The sequence below is a fragment of the Cupressus sempervirens genome, chromosome 1 (assembly GCF_028749045.1).
Source record: "Cupressus sempervirens isolate cs-2001-9-10 chromosome 1, ASM2874904v1, whole genome shotgun sequence".
Taxonomy (NCBI): Eukaryota; Viridiplantae; Streptophyta; class Pinopsida; order Cupressales; family Cupressaceae; genus Cupressus; species Cupressus sempervirens.
The window spans coordinates 834,677,026-834,696,176 of NC_143118.1; the positions used below are offsets into that span (position 1 = coordinate 834,677,026).

Consider the following 19,151-nt stretch of genomic DNA (forward strand, 5'->3'; position numbering starts at 1 on the left):
GAGTGTAAGGAGTTGAAGAAGCAAGTTCTGCTTCTGTGTAAATGTCATAATCATGAGGCTCTTTCCCTTGCAGAAGCCTTTTCCACAATGACATTACCTCTAAACTATGCAAAGAATGTTGAAGTGGTTCCCAACCTTGAAACACTCTTATAAAAAATTGATACTTGGGATCATCATAGGGAGATTGTGCCAATACTTGAAACACTCTTATAAACAAATGTAGTTGCAATACATGACAAATTGGACAACTTGTAGTCTTACTGATATTTGGACTATAAATTCTGAAAGACACTTGCAAGTGATTCCAATGTCATAGTACCTACCACAACACTTTCCTAGATTCTATCTATCGGCTCCCATAATATGCTTTGTGTTGTCTAATTGTTGTTTATGTTGTGCAATCTCTTTCTAAAGCCACTCCTCTTCTCTTTCTAAAGTCACTCCTTCTCCTTCTCTCTCATGCCTTCAATTTTGATTATCAGACTTCTGAATATCTGCCTCTACCATATCTAAAATCAACTGCAAATTGTATTGCAACTCTAGCATAGGTGTTTGATCATTGATAGCTTTCATTTCAACATTCAAGTTTTCACGATTGGTCAATACCCTCACTTGCAAACCTCTCATGTCAAGCACTTTATGTATTGTTTGAACACCATGTTCTTACTTCTAGGCTAATAGTTCTTCAAGTACATTTTCTTGTAAAACATTAATTTTGTTGAACAATTGTAAATTCTTAGAAAGTGTATTGTTGTTTTCATGTATGTATGCATATATGTAAGTATGTATATATGTATGTGTATATGTATGCATATATGTATATGTATATATATATATATGCATGCATGCATGTATGTATGTATATACATATATATGTATATGTGTATGTGTGTATACATACAGACATACACACATATCTGTGTGTCTATGTGTGTATGTATACAAAGAGATTTTGTGGATTGTGGATTATAAAAATAATAAAAACACAACATTAATCATTCCCCATTTGTTTTGATTGATTGTGGAGAACTGTGCACAAAAGAAGGTGGAGATCAGTGTAGATCTAGGATTTTGTTATCATTCCCTTGTGATCATAACATATCGTTGTTGTGCCTTGCCCTTTTGATCTTCGTGCCCTTGCTCTACAATTTTCTTCAAGGGGAGAAGTGGTACCTATGTAAATGTTCCTTTTTTTCCTTCTAAACATGCACCTCTTTATATTTCCCTCAGCAGGTTAATAGAGAAGCTTCTCTTTATGTATATGTATGTGTCTATATACATACACACACACACATATATGTGTGTCTATGTATGTATGTATGTATAAAGAAGCTTCTCTTTATGTATATGTATGTGTATATATACATATATACACACACATATGTGTATGTCTATGTATGTATGTATGTATGTATTTATGTATGTGTGTGTATATATATATATATATATATAGAGAGAGAGAGAGAGAGAGATTTTTTTAAGGTGCTTATTACATCTTAGCACAACAGAAAAATTGATCCAACTGCATACATATTCTAGAATCCAAAAAAAAAAAAAAAATTCAATCAAGTCGTACTAAGTGACTTACCTCAAAATCCTACACACAAATAATGGAGATTTGGAAAAATGGGCAAAGTTCGCTAGAAATTCTACAAAAACATATCATAGCAGATATTTGTAGAAAGATACAAGCCATGACCCAATTAAATGGGTCTAGTTGTTGATTGGTTGGGTTGATTACAAATTCTTGTAGAACTATCATCAAATTAGGTACAGTAAAATGAACAATCAATTGTTCCCAGCTAGCAGGATGAAATATAATTTTCGAAGGTGATATAATTGCATATGCAGATGCATCACTTGCATGCTAGGCATAAAGCACATTCCCCAACTTATAATGAATGGTTGGATATAAAGGCTCCATATTGATGCAGAGGTAAGGGTGGTGGGAGTCAAAACTAAGTTAATCCCACTTAAACCTATAAGGGAAGCTATTAGGGATGGGGCATACCGAAACAATTAATATATCTCTTTTCCAACGTTGTATCTTGATGAAAATTGCAGGAAAAGATTGCACTTGTTTCGTGAAAGTTATAAATGGTTGTGCTTTGCAGTTCATAGGGTCAGTCTTAAGAACCTAGTTTCATGAGGATTTGTTGAGTGAATGTTTTATTTTGAATATTATTAAGTTAAAACTTGTTTGAATACTCCTCAGGTATCGTAGAAGGCGTGTGATGCCTGCCCTTGGAAGGATTTAAAAAATTCTTAATGGGTTTAAAGAGTAGTTTGTCATTTGAGTAATTTGAAAGTCTAACAAGAATGTGTTGTATTGGTATAATTGGAAGGGTGTTTGTTGTCATTTCATCAAAATATGTTGGTAAAAGGGTTGAAAATTCCAAGACCCAATGCTTGTGTTTGCTGAATGCTCATCAAGTTCTTTGAGCAAGTTCAATAAGAACTAGTCATGGTCCTGGATTGAAGCTATTCTTGTAATGAATCTAGACTTTTTGTATAAAAAAACTGCATCAAGTACATGGAACAAAGAAAATAATCAAGGAGTGATAGTTTAGAAGAGTTGGTCAAAGTTAGTATCTCAGTTAATAAATGATGCAGTTAGAAAATATTGCTTGTGATGAGTTGCAACATGACAACTTTTCTGCAACTTTTACAATTCAGAACAACATTATTGAGTTACTGGAAATCTTACCTCATCATGGGTCAACTTTGACCACTCTCCTAGTAAGTGGACGACCCTCTTCTTAATGGCCCATGTGGACCCGCTTATTTATGACAGATTCTTTCTCCATTACCTTACCCTAATTATGACTGAAATGGCAAAATCTGGGGCCCTTAATTTGAAATCAATATTGGTCCTTCACTTATACAAGCAGCTCTATAAAAGGCCTTACCTTCTCATTTGCAAATCACAGGTACACAAATAGTTAGCTCGTACACATAGAAAGACAAATAGTTTTCTCATGGTTAGCTCATAGAAGTAAAGAGCTCTTGCTCCTTAGAGTAGCAGGATTAGAGAAGGAGAATACAACATTGTAAGACAGAAAAAACAAAAAAAATTGATTTCATTGAAGATATAGTGGATTCATGTTTGTTTTAACTTGTTGCATGGTGTTCTTCCAATTTCTTAATTGTTAAATAAAGTGCTTTAATTTCAATGGAGAATGTAATGGTGTTTGAAGAGTTCCAATGGCTCATACATTTTGCATCTTGTTGATTATAAGTTGCAATGTAATTTTCGCTTGTACCCTGTCATATGGATGCTTAACATAGATCATTAAATGTGCATGGTTCATTATGACGTGAAAAATCTTTGCACAGCCCCCAAAACATTGTACAAGTTCCTACCGAGTAGTTGTTGATCATGGCGAAGCAGAACTTGGTTACCTTGGAATTCATCCACTATAATTTATCCATTGATATCATTTGCCCCTGGAAGTAGATTTAGATCATTCAAACCATTTTCCCCTTTAATTTCAGTTCATTCCAGTTGTGTCGTTCAAGGAAGAAGCATCACAAGATTGCAATACTCGTGAATAAGTTCCAGCCAGCATTCTGGAAGAGGTGAAGAATGTTTCAAACTTAAGTCCCTTTGTGTTACCAGCATAGTAAAACAACCATTGAGCTTATCCATGTGTTCAAGAGCCAAAGCATTGGAAGATGAAGATATGTGAGAGTTCAACTATGATAATCCTGCAAGTACAACTAGTTTTCTTCTAGTTTATAAGAACGTATCTATATAATAGTTAGCATAGAGATAAAGATAAAAGATATATGATAGATAGGAAAAAATACACAACCATATATCTCCCACAAGAACATACAAAATGCACACATAAAAATTCATGTTCAAATTATAGTATTATTCTCTATCGGAACTTGTCTCTTTACTGCATCCACACACAAACAACACGACTAGAGCTTGTCCCCAAGACCAGCTAGGATCTACATTACTGGTGTCTTAAATAAACAAACCTTAACTTGGGCCATATAACCCCTCCAGGACATTAATGGTATAAAGTCTAAATTCGCTAGAGTTGATTTCATTTTAACAAATGATATACTGAAACAGGTGCACGAATAATAGTAAAATATTTTATGCAATTATGAGTGTGTAATTTTGATAGAATATATCTCAATAGCTTAACAAAGCCTTCCTGGCCATATCTGAAAAAAAATGTCTCAGTTACCAAATCAGCACATGTAAATAATGGAAACTCCCATCGAATCAAATGAACTCCCCATCAAATAAATGCAATTGCTAAGCTTTGAAATTGTTCACTGCATGCAAACTTAAGCGTGGAAAACCTAAAGATTGTTGGACACACAGATGAATGACATGTTTCCAAATTATAAATGATTGAGAATATTAAAAAGAAGAAAACGACAGATCATTTATTATTTCTCAAAGTATTAATATTCTGTTAGGACTATCATGTGCTAATAGAAACAGTATTACAATCAGTTAAGGGCAGAAGGATGCACAAAATAAGCACAGTGAAAATATAGCAGAGATCTACCCAGGAGCTGACAGATGAATGATTGTTTCTGCACAAATGAAAACAGCAATGGCGAAAACAGCACTAGCCTGGCAAGAAAACAACACAGAAATCAGATGCATCTCTATGATATATTAAAGTAAATCCTTTTTGAAAACAGCAGAAAATGGAACGTACCAGAAATACAATAGCATTAATCTTCTCAACAAGTCGTTTCCCATCCGTGGTGGAACGCTTACTGTTACAGTACTGTATCAATTAGAATCCAACAAATGAATCTAAATTTTGCATGTGACTGACAGAAACCCCTAAAAAGTAGGGACCCTCCCTAAAAAATATAGGATTAGCGTATCAGTGACCTTCGTAAGCTAATCTGGGGGTTAGAAGGTCTCAGTGGTCAGTGATGTTCAGGATGGCCTTTCATTTGAGCTGAATTGGAACACTTACTATTTATAGTGACTATTTTGGGAGAGTTGGGGTTACTATGGTTAGTGGGGCACTTGATCTGTTGGTGGCAGTACAGAGATTGCCTGGTCTAAACCTAGGTCATTTTGTGGGGATTTGTATTTATAGTAAGCTAGTTATAAGCCAGTTGCTATTTTGGGCATGTCATCCAAGCGTCACAATCTAGTACGAAGCACTTCAATTACATATGGATTATTGATCAGATTATAAGCTATAAATTTGGTTTGTAGTCATTAATTAAGTCATACTTGATGAATGTGCATTTATTAATTTGGTTGACTTAAGCCGCCTAAGAAAAAGTGGAGGCTAAGAATGATTTAATAACTATTAATTGAGTTTTACTTAACTAATATTAATATGGAGGCCATTTTCAATTAATGGCTAAATATTTCATATGACTCTTATTAAGGTATTTTGGCATTAAGTAAAAAGGGAATAATATTAAATTATTTTATTTTAAAAGCCCGCAACAAAAGCAAATGGTTGTATTTTAATTTATGTGAGACCATGTTGAACCAATTGGTCGGGTTTGGAAGGAATGGAATTATTAAAGCAAGGGATGATAATCACACCGTTCATCTTGCATGTTTGTTTGGTGAATTTGTGAAATTGTTCTTCAGAAAGGATTCCAGAATTTCAAGAGCGGGGAGAATTGTAAGTTCTTCATGCTATTGCACTTTGAGTTGGTTGAGTATTTGCCAATGAATTGTGCTTTAGGTGGTGTGCATCACAGCCATCAATTGGGCTTAGTGTGGATTCCCAACATTTGATCATAGTCTATTATTACAGAGTTGAAAGAATGAGTTTTATATGCAAATAGCAACATTCTTCTTGGATTGTGATTGATGTATTTAATGGCTGCCGCATTTCAGAAAGGTAGTCTCACCTGTTGCGGTGATAACTATTTGGAGAAGGCTGTGATTAAGTTTCAGAGCATGCACCAACAATCAAAATGCTCGGTTTTGCATATAAGGGTTTCACATCGTATTTCCCAGCACCCACGTCAATCCTGGAACTGTTGTATTCTAATAAGACTAGTCAATGTCATTTTGGCATCCAGTCCAGGTTCCTTATTATTAAGAAATTAAAGCAATGAAAATATATTTAGGTTATAAATTTTGGCATATATATTAATCAGTGAATAAAGTGGCGTGAGCATTATTCTGCACTTTCATTTCGAATTATTTGTTTGTAATTATTTATTTCCTAAAAAATTCAAAAGAAGTACATATTTCAAAAGCACAAGAATGTTGCAGAATAGAAACTTCAAAAAGTTTAGAGTTCAGAGCCAAAATTAAAGTCATAACCCGTTGGGGTCATTACACAAGCAAAGTCTCCAAATGACATCCGGAGGTCCTATGGTGTGTTCCGGTCAATTCCCAGTATATTCGTATAAAGTAGGAATCCCTCATCAAATTAGGAGATTGTCCCAAACTGCCCAAAGTGTAAAAAGCCCCTGCGTAGCACCTCAAACTTCTATATGGGTCCCCCTTATCCATATTGCTAACCTACAGAAACCCAGCTAATAGGCCAACCTCTACTAACAACTGAGTTGTCCAAGGGGCATGACCGTCCTCCCTTCATAAAGATTGTTTCTCCTCAAGCAATCTGCACATGCGCACTGAACACCAATTCGGGGATCCCATACTTATTCAAGACACGTTGCTCCAATTATCCTCTATACTATGATATAAACATTAATATACCCAGAGTGAAAAAACTAATCAAGGATCCAATGGAGGAATGTACTACACGTCAATGATAGGATTCCAAGCCAATCTTAGAAGGAACCCACCATGCTCATGTTGCACCCTTCTAAATATAACTATAAACTCATACAGCCAATGCATTTCAGTGAGGTATAGAAGATTGTAGCAAGATCAACTATGAAAACACCTATCCTATGAATGTCTCTATGGTCACAAACTGACAGCACATTATTGACACTTAGTCTCCAAGTGTCAAAGGGACAGGTAGCTGATGAGATCTCCAAGATAGTTGAATTACCTCTAGCAAAAAACCCCAACTAAAGAGAGCTCAACTGTTGGTTTGAGCTGGATTAGCCATCAATTGTACATGTAGACCAACCAAGGGTTGTGATAAACAACTCACATGCCCAAAATCAACATGCTAAGCCACCACATACTGTTGTTATATCTTAGATCAGGTGTTGTCTTTCCAATGCAAGCCAAAGGAACCCATCTCATATTCCATGTCCATCCGATGGACATGCCTCCATACACTCCAATGCATACAAAAGCTGACGTAGATCCAAACAGTTTCTAAAATGCAGTGAACTATAGGACAACCACTTGTCACCAAATAACCTATGTCATTTATCTCTAAAGCCAAACAATAAGTAGTTGTACAGTCCTAAGAGCTAGGTATGCATGTTGAATTTGCAATGTAGATGTCTTCCTTAACACCAAAAAACAACTCATGAAAGGCTGATCTACTATGAGTAAGACCCATAAAATGACTATGCCAAAATATAGCATTGTCAACATCAACTATAAACTCGGAAGTAGAGGGGTCTTGCTTCTCATTATAAATGGAGTAGTGTATGTCACAAAGTTTCTTGGACCGATTTACTAATGTTGTTCTTGAATAAATAAATTCAGTCCTCTTGGAAGAATGGTGCAGGAGCACCATTGATAATCCTCATCATTTCCCTCAATTTTGGTGTGACAGTCAGTCATAGGATGTTTTTTCATGTTTGTAATGCATTGGAATTGGTTCATTTTTGGTTTGAAGTCATTTGTGTATGTTTTGTCACAATAAGGCTATGTTAGCCACTTGGCCAAACTGGGTCTAGTCAAAGGTCAGATTTTCATGAAATTTGGTCATCTGATGAAATATAAGGTCTTGGTATGCCATTGAGACCCTTGGTCGTGATTGTATGGGTCTTATCTTGGTTAAGATGGAAAATGCCCAAAATGTTGCAAAATGTAACTTTTGCAATTTCTTGTCAACTTGTGAAGGTGAATAGTCACCTATGGTTTTCCTCGTGGACCAGCTTTCATGGAAGGTGTAAGGACATCTGATACGCTCATAAATGTATGGGAGAAGCAAATTGAAGAAGTTAATGAAGATTTGGACTATGATTTTGGTGGGAATCTGTAATGTACTTATTAGTAAGTTCAATGATTTCTTTGCACACTTACTCAGACTCGCCTGCTTATTATTGGGAATGAATTAAGGATGTTTTGCATTGCATTTAGCTCAATTTGATTACACTTATCTAGTGGTTTGGTAGATAGACTGTACTCTGAATACAATATAGTACTCTTTGTTTTGCTTGAAATATGACTTAGGGTTTGATTTAGATGGGCTATATCTCACCTTCAAACTACTGCAACTATGGAGAAAGGGAGATAGTCCTATGTATGATATGCATTCAAAAACCTTGCTCCCCACCTTAGTCATACTGAGCTCTGTCATTTAAGTATTTGACTAGCTACGGTTTGGTAGCAGCACATTGCAGATGATTTCAAATGGTGTTGGTTCACTAGGATAGCATCATGGGAACCTATATGGAGTGTTCATAATAAAGATTTCAAGATTCTACAAGTGGGTATTGTCCTTAGGTCCCTGAAACAAAAAAAATCCTGATTTTTAATCCTTAAATCTAGGGTTTTGTAGAATAGTGGCACAAAAGGGGCTTGGAGACCTAATTCTTTGAAATCTCATAGAACTGTTAAATGGGTGTCTCAATGTCTAATTTGTCCCTGAGGTGTTTTGGAAGAATTTAGAGTTATGGCCCAAAAACTCGATTAGGAGGGCTAATTGTTTTAGGTCTCTTTTAGGCCTGTTTTGTGTTTTTTCATTGTGGGTATTTCCCATGTTGCTTATAACCCAAAAATTGGTTCATTCTAAGTGGGATGGGATCCTTTCAGCCTTTGTAATGTTCTTGGAGAGTCTGTGGGGAAAGATCCTAGGCGATGGTTGTGTGATTGCCTTGGAAGGTGGCGAGTCCATTTAGAGTTTGGTGAAGCTTAAGGATTGGTGCAGTAAGAGGTGAAATGCTTGTGATAGGTGGGTTGGAACCTATACAAGATTACCCTAATTGCCTTAACAATCAGAAGGGTCTTGGGGTTAACCCTTGTCTTTAGAGCTTACCATAGTAGTTTTTGATCTTAGTTTGTGATCTTACCTTGCTATAATACAATTCTACTTGCATCAAAGAAACATCAACAAAATAATCATGCTTAATGAATGAATCATGAATGCCAACCCTTGAAGATTCAATTTCAATAATTACTCTCTAAACAGGAGTTGCAAGTTCATGTAAATAAGAGAGAACAACTGCTGTCCTCAATCAAAGATCTAGGACCAACTGTAGCCTCTCTCTCATTAATTTGGACAATGCAACAGTACACTTGCATACGGTTGGCAACTCAATAGTAGCAATGTCAAGTCTTAGAAACTATGACAATCTCGTACTCAATAAAAGTATCAATAGTATAAGGCATCAGCATACATATTAATTCATTTTCTTCTGCAACTACTGTAATAAAACAGATAAAAGTTCCCACCATAACCTGATGCTTGTTATCCTTTCATAAATGTCAGCCATGCTACACTAGTCTTCACTATCCTTATTGGATTTGAGCCCATATGAAGTCAAGAGATTGTCGTTCACAATCAGGAAATCACAATTATGTTCAAGGTGTCATTGTGCCCTTGTTATTTTCTTGAGGCTAGTGTCCTTCCATGCATGCTCACCTATGAAGTACATCATGTTGCAAGTAACGTGGATTTCTAGCTTCCATAGTTGCCATCAATCCAGTCTACACCTTTACCCCCATGAGTGATATGTTTTCCCTTACCAATTCTCTCCAAGGTGTAGCATGCAAACAAACCAAATATTATCAAAACAAAAGATCTTCTTAGAAGCCAACCTCTTAGACTCCATAATCAGCTCTTTAAGATAAAATGCACCATATGACCTTAACAATTGTTCTTTCAATATAGGTAATACATAATTAGCCAATTGGAATGTAATATACATCCGATTCCACACACATCGATGTATCACTTGTGGCTGGTCCATGGGGTCTACTAGAAGGATCATCCCTGTTTTGAGCCTTTAAGGGGCTCTCTAAAAGAGGGAAAGCGTACACTTCATAATGTGAACTAGGCCAAACTGAATTTCCTGGATCACACCTCCTTTCTTCTTCACAAGCCTCAACATGCTCTTCTTGTGCGCTTACCTCAAAATGCTCTTCATGTGTATGTCCATCATCTACACATTCTTCTCTTGCAAGAAATAAGGACCTAAAATATGTCTCTCTTTTTTCTTACATTATCAAACTGATTGCAATTTATCTTGAACTCTGTCGTGGGGTTTTCACACCATTGCCACAAAACTTTGGGGACCCCCCCTTTTTCGGGCAAGCCTTGGCAATTTTCACGGGTGTTGTAAGTCTTTATTTGCCTTAGTGAATTTTTGGAGTTGTCCAGAGGTTTCGAATTGGTGATTTTACACCTTGGATGTCTTGGTCTCTAGGAGGGATTAGGTTTATTTTCACCTGGTGCTAAACTTGATTTTCCAAAACATGTAATTTTGTCCTTAGCCCAAACAGAAATCAACAACAACATTTTTTTGATGGTTAAAATAATATCTGGCAGGACAAATTTGCAAATTTTGGACTTACATGGATTTTTGAAAATTTGATATAATTGTATAAGCTTGAGCATTTTCAAAATGAATTTGTGGACTTAGTTGTTTTGGAAATCCAAAAAAACTTTGATGGTGAAAAGAAATTTTTTGATGGTGAAATTGAATTGCCAACTAAGGATTTATTTTAATTGCAAATTGAAATTGTATAGCAAAAAATTGAAATTGGATTGAAGTGCAAAATTTGATTAAGTTGATATTAAATTGCCTAGAGGGGGATTTCAAAATTTTAAAAGTGAAATTGAAATTAAAATCATATTTTTGGGCGAAGTGTTTGTAATTTGGAAATTTAATTTGCCCCCCTTTTGTGTGTTAAATTCAATGTATTTTAAGGCCTAAGAGATGTGAAATTCATGGTAAATTATTGGGTCCACAATGGGGAAGGTTTAAAGCTATATTGGAGACCTACATGACCTTTTTTTCTTAATTTCAATTTTAGGGCTTATGGTAATTTTGGATATGGCTAATTTAAACCCCTTATTTAATTTTATTTCCCTCCAATGCAGGTAGACCCTATTCAAGGAGGCAAAAGTTTGGTATAAGAAGAGGCTCCTCCTCTTCATTTCTCATTCCAACTTCTTCCATTCTGTGGAGCAGCGAATTTGTTTGGAAGGGGAGCATGGTTGATTGTGAGATTTCTTTTTTGCCCTAGCTGGGCAAATTTTGAAGGTGACAATTCTGACTTTTAGGGGACAATTTTCTGCCCTACTTGGCCGAAATTTGTAGTATGGCAGAGTTTTAAAGTGCACACCCGAATTTGCAGCAGAGGTGCAATTTCGAGGGCAGAATTTTGGAGGTTGGCAATTTTTTCTTGGAGTGATTGCGATTTCTTCCTAGGAAAATGATTTTTTTTACCCTGGCTAGGCAATTTTGAAGGTCTGAAATTGGTTAAAGGGCAGTGAGTGTAATATTCCCGTTATAAAATAAATTATGTATCAAACTATTGTTAATGGGCCGATATATTTAATATATCTTAGACCCATTTTTATTTTGTTTCCGTAGTTTGTGTCGCCGTCGGCTATCTTTGTACACCCTCGGAAAGTTTTCCCAATAGGTATTTAAGCACGGCTTGTAAGTAGTTTTTAGGTATGCAATTTGGATTATTTTCTCTGTACTACAAATTCCTGTTGGAGTTCTCTGTTGTTCGTCATTTCGGAAGTGAAAGATCTTCCCTATTTGGCTTATCCGGTTTCGGTAGGATTCAAAACCTCACCCTATTCTCTCGCCTGTAACACTTCGCTCGGAGCTGGCAAATCGGGGCAACATCGTGAGGAAGTACAAAACACACCCAAGGCCGAGACAGAAGTCTCCGAACATAATAAAACCCCCTCTCCTAAACAAGCAGATAAACGAAAGAAGGAAATCGTGGCTGATTTATCAGCAGATATAAAGAAAATTAAACAACCTAAGTTCTCTGGTTCTCAGTCCGGAGAAGAAGCTGAAGCATGGCTGACAGAAATGGAACAATACTTCGAAATTAGAAATTTCTTAGAGACCTCAAAGGTAGTATGGGGTATATACCATTTCATCGGGGAAGCTACAACTTGGTGGGGAAACACCAAGGCAGAACAAAACATTAGATCTACTGACATCACTTGGGAAAAGTTCGTAGACATATTTAGGACACGATGGCTGCCCCAGACTTTCTATGATCAGAAACTCTTGGAATTCCAAAACTTGAAACGGATGATTTGTCAGTACATAAATATTGGGAGAAATTCACTCGGTTGCTTAAATACGTACCACCATACCAACAAGACACCAACCTGAAGGTAAGAAAGTTTATCATGGGACTGAATTACAGGATAGGGGGAGCTGTAGATGTTCTTGCACCTCGAACTATGGAAGAGGCTTTGGAAAAGGTTGTCCAACAAGAACATAAGGTTAGGAAGGATGATTCCATTTGGGACAATAAGAGAAAGATTATCTGGAATCCAGAAAGTGCTGAATTTGGACCACCAAGAAAACAATTTAAGGATTATAAGAATAACAAACCCGAGAATAAAAGCAGTGGAACAAGAAACATCAAAGGAAATTTTCCTGTGAACAAAAATGACAGAAATAATGAGAAGAGAGGACCACCAGGAGGTTTTATCTGCGGAGGAAATCATTATAAGAAGCAGTGCCCTAACTTCAACCAGTCACAACGTCCACCCTTGCCACAGCAGCAACAAGTTTTTAAGCAGAGAATTCACACAGACTTGGATAACAGGCAAGCGGAGCAGCAGATAGGCCCCATTGAAACATCGAGTAAGATCTACGAAAACCCTATGTCTATACTCATTGATACTGGAGCAACTAAATGTTTTATATCACCTAGGTTGTTAAGTAGATTTCCAAACAGATCTGGTTTCATGGCAAAACCATGCACAATCGAGTATGCAAACCAGTCAAGAGCCAAGGTAGAGCAATGCTTGTTTGAAGCTCGAGTTGATTTCCCGAATTTCTCCACAGAACTGAATTTATATGTAGCTCCACTAGGGTCTTATGACATTATTATTGGAATTAATTAGCTTAGTGAACATAAGGCTAAGGTAGATTGCCTTGCCAAAATTGTTAATTGTGTGGATGATAGAGGTAGATTCACAAGTATTTCAAGGATCAAACATGAAATTAGAGCACAACAGATTTCCGCAATGCAACTTAAGAGATATGGAAGGAAAGGTTGTGAAATATTTGCAGTGAGAGTTGAAGATACAAGGGAAACTACATATGGGGATGGTTATATTTATGAAGATGGAGAAATCAAGCAAAAATTAAAAGAATCATTCGAAAAAAAAAATCCCTATTTGAAGAACTATTAAGATGTGTTTCCTGAGGAACTTCCCGGATTAGCCCCTTCCCGAAAACTTGATTTCACCATAGACTTGTTACCAGGAGCTAAACCCATATCCAAAGCCCCATACAGAATGACCACCACAGAGTTAATGGAGTTACAAATTCAACAGGAGGATATGATGGATAAGAAGATGATACGACCCAGTGTCTCACCATAGGGAGCTCCTGTATTATTTGTAAGAAAGAAGGATGGAACCATGAGGCTATGCATAGACTATAGGATGCTTAATAAAGTCACCATCAAAAATCGCTACCCATTGCCAACGATAGATGATCTCTTTGACCAAATGAAGGGTGCGACTATGTTTTCAAAAATTGATCTAAAATCAAGATACCATCAACTACTTTCAGAACTAGATATAGACATTATGAGTTTACGGTATTGCCGTTTGAATTAACTAATGCCCCCGCAACCCTCATGAACTTAATGAACAGTATATTTCAGTATTGCTTGGACAAATTTGTATTGGTATTCATAGATGATATTTTAATATATTCCAAAAATGAAGAAGAACATCAGAGACACTTAGAGATAGTTTTGCATAGAACTAGAGAACAAAAGTTATATGGGAAATTATCAAAGTGTGCTTTTTACCAAAAAGAAATTCAGTACCTAGGGCATATTATTTCAGCACAGGGTATAGCAGTAGATCCATCTAAGATTAAAGCAATTAAAGAGTGGCCCATACCTAGAAACGTGATAGAAGTCAGGAGTTTCATGGGATTAGCCGGATTTTATAGAAAATTTGTCAAAAACTTCTCAAGGATAGCTTATCCAATCACTTCACTCCAGAGGAAAGGAAAGAAATTTGTATGGACAGAGAAATGTCAATTAGCTTTTGAGTTTCTGAAAGAAAAACTGATTATTGCACCTATTTTAAGGGTACCCGATCCACAGAAACCATTTGTGGTAATCACTGATGCTTCAGGTGAGGGTTTAGGGGGTGTGTTAATACAGGAACAACAAGTCATTACTTATGAGTCTAGGAAGCTGAAAATTTATGAACAAAATTATGCACCTCATGACCTTGAATTAGCAGCTATAGTACATGCTTTACAAATGTGACGGCATTATTTGATTAAAAAACCTTTTGAGCTCAGATCCGACGATCAAAGTTTAAAATATATTTTCACCCAACAAAATCTTAATGCTAGACAAAGGAGATGGTTGAAATTTTTAGCAAATTATGAGTTCGACATAAACTACATTAAAGGAAAGGAAAACAAGGTGGCTGATGCCCTAAGCCGGAGAAGACACATCTCGGCAATGACTATGGTAAAATTCAAATTGAGAGACCAAATTTTACAACATTTAGAACATGACGAGTTTTATACAGAAATCAGCATGGCACTTATTAGAGATCCACAGGATCCCAAGTATTTAAAATTTAATCTGGAAGAAGATGGATTGTTGAGATACCGCCACAAAATCTATGTACTCAATCACCCTGAACTATGAAGATTAATTTAGGTGAATATCACTCAGCCCCATATTCAGGACACCCAGGAGTAACGAAAATGTTATCTGACATAAAACCCTTATACTTTTGGAAGGGAATGAAAAGAGAGATAAGTGAGTTTGTAGCAGGTTGTTTAGAATGTCAGAGAGTGAAGGCAGAACATCGATATCCAACAGAGTTGCTACATCCAAATGAGGTACCTGAGTGGAAGTGGCAAGTAATATCCATGGACTTTGTACAAGGGTTACCTATGACCCGGAATTGACACAATACTATTTTGGTTGTAGTTGATAGATTGACTAAGGTTGTACATTTTATACCGGGGAATTTATCTGATGGAGCACTTGAGATAGCCCATAAGTGCATAAAAGAAATTTTCAGATTACACGGGGTTCCAGAGAAAATTATTTCAGATATGGATGCTAGGATAACTTCCAGATTTTGGCAAACATTGTTTACAGGCTTGGGCACTATATTGAATATAAGTTCAGCCTATCATCCTGAGACAGATGGTCAGACTGAGCGAGTAAATCAAGTATTAGAGGACCTCCTAAGGGTTTATTGCATGAATCGACAGTATCAATGGGAAACGTGCATACCTTTGGTTGAATTTGCATATAATAACTCATATCAGTCTTCGATTAAAATGGCTCCTTTTGAGGCTTTGTATGGCCATAAATGCAGAACCCCAGTAAATTGGAATCGATTGGAAGACAGAGTCATTGTCAGGCCTGAAATGCTTCAGGAAATGGAGGAGTAGATACTTCAGATCCGTCAGAGGTTGAAGCAAGCAAACAACAGACAGAAAAGTTATGCTGATGCTAAAAGAACACCTAGAGAATTTATAGTAAGGGACAAGGTGTTATTAAGAGTTAAACCCCAAAAGAGTATTATCAAGTTTGGCAAGAATGCTAAATTAGCCCCGAGATATGTAGGACCTTTCAAGGTTTTGGAGGTTGTTAACCCAATGGCTTACAGGATTGCTTTACCACCAGCCCTTGCCAGGATGCATAACGTCTTCCATGTGTCTTACCTTAAAAAAGTTTGTTAGTCACCATGAGCACATGATTGATTGGAAATTGATGCAGGTGCGAGAGCCAAGAGTGGTAGAGATAAAACCGCTTAGAATACTCGAGGTACGTAAGCTGCGCTTACAAAATCAAGAGGTAACTCAGTGCAAGGTCCAGTGGGACTAGTATACAAAAGATAATGCCACCTGGGAAGATTATCACGATTTTTTTCATAGATATCCCTACTTTTTCACAAAAGTTGAAAACTGAATATTTTATTTCCTTTATTTTAATTGTTTAAGTACAATTTGATATTATTTTCATCGGGGACAATGAAAAATCTAAGGGGGTGGGTATGTTACATCCCAATTTTTGCCCTAAAATTTTAAACTGATTATAGCCGTTGAACCAAATTATTTCTTCAGGTTCAAGTGAAATTGAATTAGTTCATTATAGCCGTTGTTATAACATGTTAGTTATAGCCGTTGCTTATTCCTTCATGTTCATGTGAAATTGAATTAGTTCATGTTAGTTATAGCCATTGCTTATTCCTTCATAATCATGTGAAATTGAATTAGTTAATTATAGTCGTTGTATCGATTTAATTATCATATGAAATTGAGTTAGTTAATTCTAGCCATTGTATCCATTTATTCATGATCATGTGAAATAGAGTCAGTTAATTGTAGCCGTTGTACATATATGATGAACAAGTTAGTTATTATGATATTGATGAAATTACCAATGGTCACTTGATGATTTTAATTAACAATTTATAAATCTTGAATTCATGTATTGGCAAGAATGTTGTTTTGAATGATTACAGGATGAAGAACGGAGAGAGAGGAGAAGCATTGTGAAACGAGGTCATCGGAAGGGGATGGTCATTTGGTTCAGTCATCAAAAGCGACAGGTTTGACCTAAAACCATCTTGGCAAGGTTATTAGGACTTGGCAACATATTTCATGGTGGAACCGCATGAGCTGTAAGTAAAAACATTATAATAAAACAATGCAAAATAAACATAAGTTCTTACCTTTAAGAATTATCAAATATTAATATCATTTAAATATTATTTTATTCTCTCAATTATGATCATATGTAAATAATAATAAAGTGGCACCATTACATTAAAAACATTAATCCAACGATGCCACCTTACCATTACGTACATATAAAAACAATCAGGAAAATAGAACAATTATAAATAATATTAATTATTTAAAACTTTTCATCTTCTTTTTCTTCTCAACTTTTCCCTCCTTTCTTCTTTTCTTTTGAGCCAATTTGAACAAGTTTTGAATATGATCTTGTAACTGATGGTAGCCGTAAGGTTGGGCTCAAGATTATTATATGAACCTTTAAACTAAATCAGCATCCATCCTTGCTTTCGGCATTCTTTTCATGCTCTCTTGACTAGATTTTCATTTTTCCTAAGTATCAAATTCCTTGATCAGTATTATTGTGCCAACTGAACCCTGTTCTGATTTTTAATTGTATCGACTCAAACCAAATACCATCCACCGTGGGACTCTAAGCAAGAAAGGCAGAATTAGCCAAGCATAGGCCCTTCTCATACTGCGGTGACAGAGAGTCACATAAGGTTTTATTTAAAATTTGTATTACTTTCCAATGCTAATATGAATCCTAAGTCAACCATAAGATCAAACCGATATATGTTCATCATTTTTCATTGCAAGTATGTCGTTTTCTTTTATGTTAGAGACTACGATCTGTGATTGAAGCCAATCGTTTCCCATTTACAATCTGCCTTTCTTTTAATAGTGATGTAAGACAATGATAAAAGCCGGTTATAATCTTTTCAAGTTCATTATAATCTTCTAAAGTTCAGTCGACTGCCATAGCAATGGTTCTTATTCAAGTTTGTTATTCTTTTTAATATCTGAATATGTAACATTCTGAATTCTTCTTGAAAAGCTATCTTCTCTGATATAATTTATTATGCATTCTGATATATAATGTTTGATAACTGAAGATGAGATAACAAACCAAAGCACCAAGGAGTTCACCGGGCTAAATGTCAGAATATGGTGAAGAAGGTGTGAAGCATATAAGTAAAGTAATTTGAAGGCACTAAGGAATCACCGGCTTGATGGCCTGATTATGGTGAGGTGTAGATGAACCCATAAAAACAAGAACGATATCAAAATCGAATACAATAATAAATTAATTAATGCATTAGCTCATGCAAGTTCCACATGTGAAATAAGTTGTCAAGCTGAGTGGTGGAGATAGGGTTGTAAACCCACAATGTGAAATCCTTGGCTAGGGTGGAATTAGGAAGACTTGCCGGAACAATTGATCTTGTTGTTGTCCAGACGCTTCAGTTATTTCGTCGAATAATTGTTGGGACCTCAACCCACGTGGATACTCTGATGGCTAGATCAATGAACATCTCAAGCCCAACCTCAGGGTAGGGAGGGTCATTCTATTAAATTAGAACCTGTGGGGATAAGTAATGGTCCGCGGCTAGGAGGTTAAGCCTATGTCAATGCTTCTTCTCTCACCAAAGCCAAAGCTTGGACAACCATTAAAGGAAGCTTCACAAATTAATCTATATGTTCTTTTAATCCTATATGTTTAGTTATTTCTTTTCAAGATTGAAAGTCATTTGCTTAAAAGATAGTTATTACGTTAAGGTAGTTAAATGATCATATGTAATTCAATCTAAATTTTCGTTCAAGAACATCTATAAATTATTTTTGGTTGAAATATAGAAGTAGTTAAATATTTACTTTCATCTGATCAAGTAAATTAATTTTTAATGTTTTCAATTTGAATTCTTGGTAGTTCAGCATTGTAATTAGACTTATTTCAGTTTAAACAGTTGTTGGAAAACTTAGTCATGTGAATAAAAGATAGAAATCAATTTAGTTCAAAACTAAAATTAGTTAGTGAAAGACTGGATGTTACAGGCGCAGTGCTAATGCAGGATAAACACCCCATTGATTATGAGAGCAGGAAGCTTACACAAACGGAACGCTTATATTCCATCTACGACAAAGAAATGTTGGCCATCGTACATGCACTAACCAAGTTTCGGCAGTATCTGGTGAGTGCCAATTTTGTCATCCATACGGATCACAACACTGATATTTTCTAGAGCAAAGGGATGTGAACAAGAGGCAACAAAAATGGGTAAGCAAGGTTCATGCTTTTGATT

The 19,151-nt window shown here is 36.0% G+C and overlaps 1 protein-coding gene across 2 annotated transcripts in view; it reads right to left on the minus strand.

The window, feature by feature from the left end:
* LOC149580442 (uncharacterized) overlaps positions 1–19,151 on the minus strand; it is a 165,237-nt gene that overhangs the window by 62,362 nt on the left and 83,724 nt on the right. For both annotated transcript variants that reach the window (XM_089790913.1, XM_089790923.1), the window contains 2 exons: positions 4,692–4,752; positions 4,536–4,603 (listed from right to left, as the gene is read on the minus strand). In XM_089790913.1, coding sequence (XP_089647039.1) covers positions 4,536–4,603; positions 4,692–4,752 — 129 coding nt within the window. The remainder of the gene's footprint in view (positions 1–4,535; positions 4,604–4,691; positions 4,753–19,151) is intronic.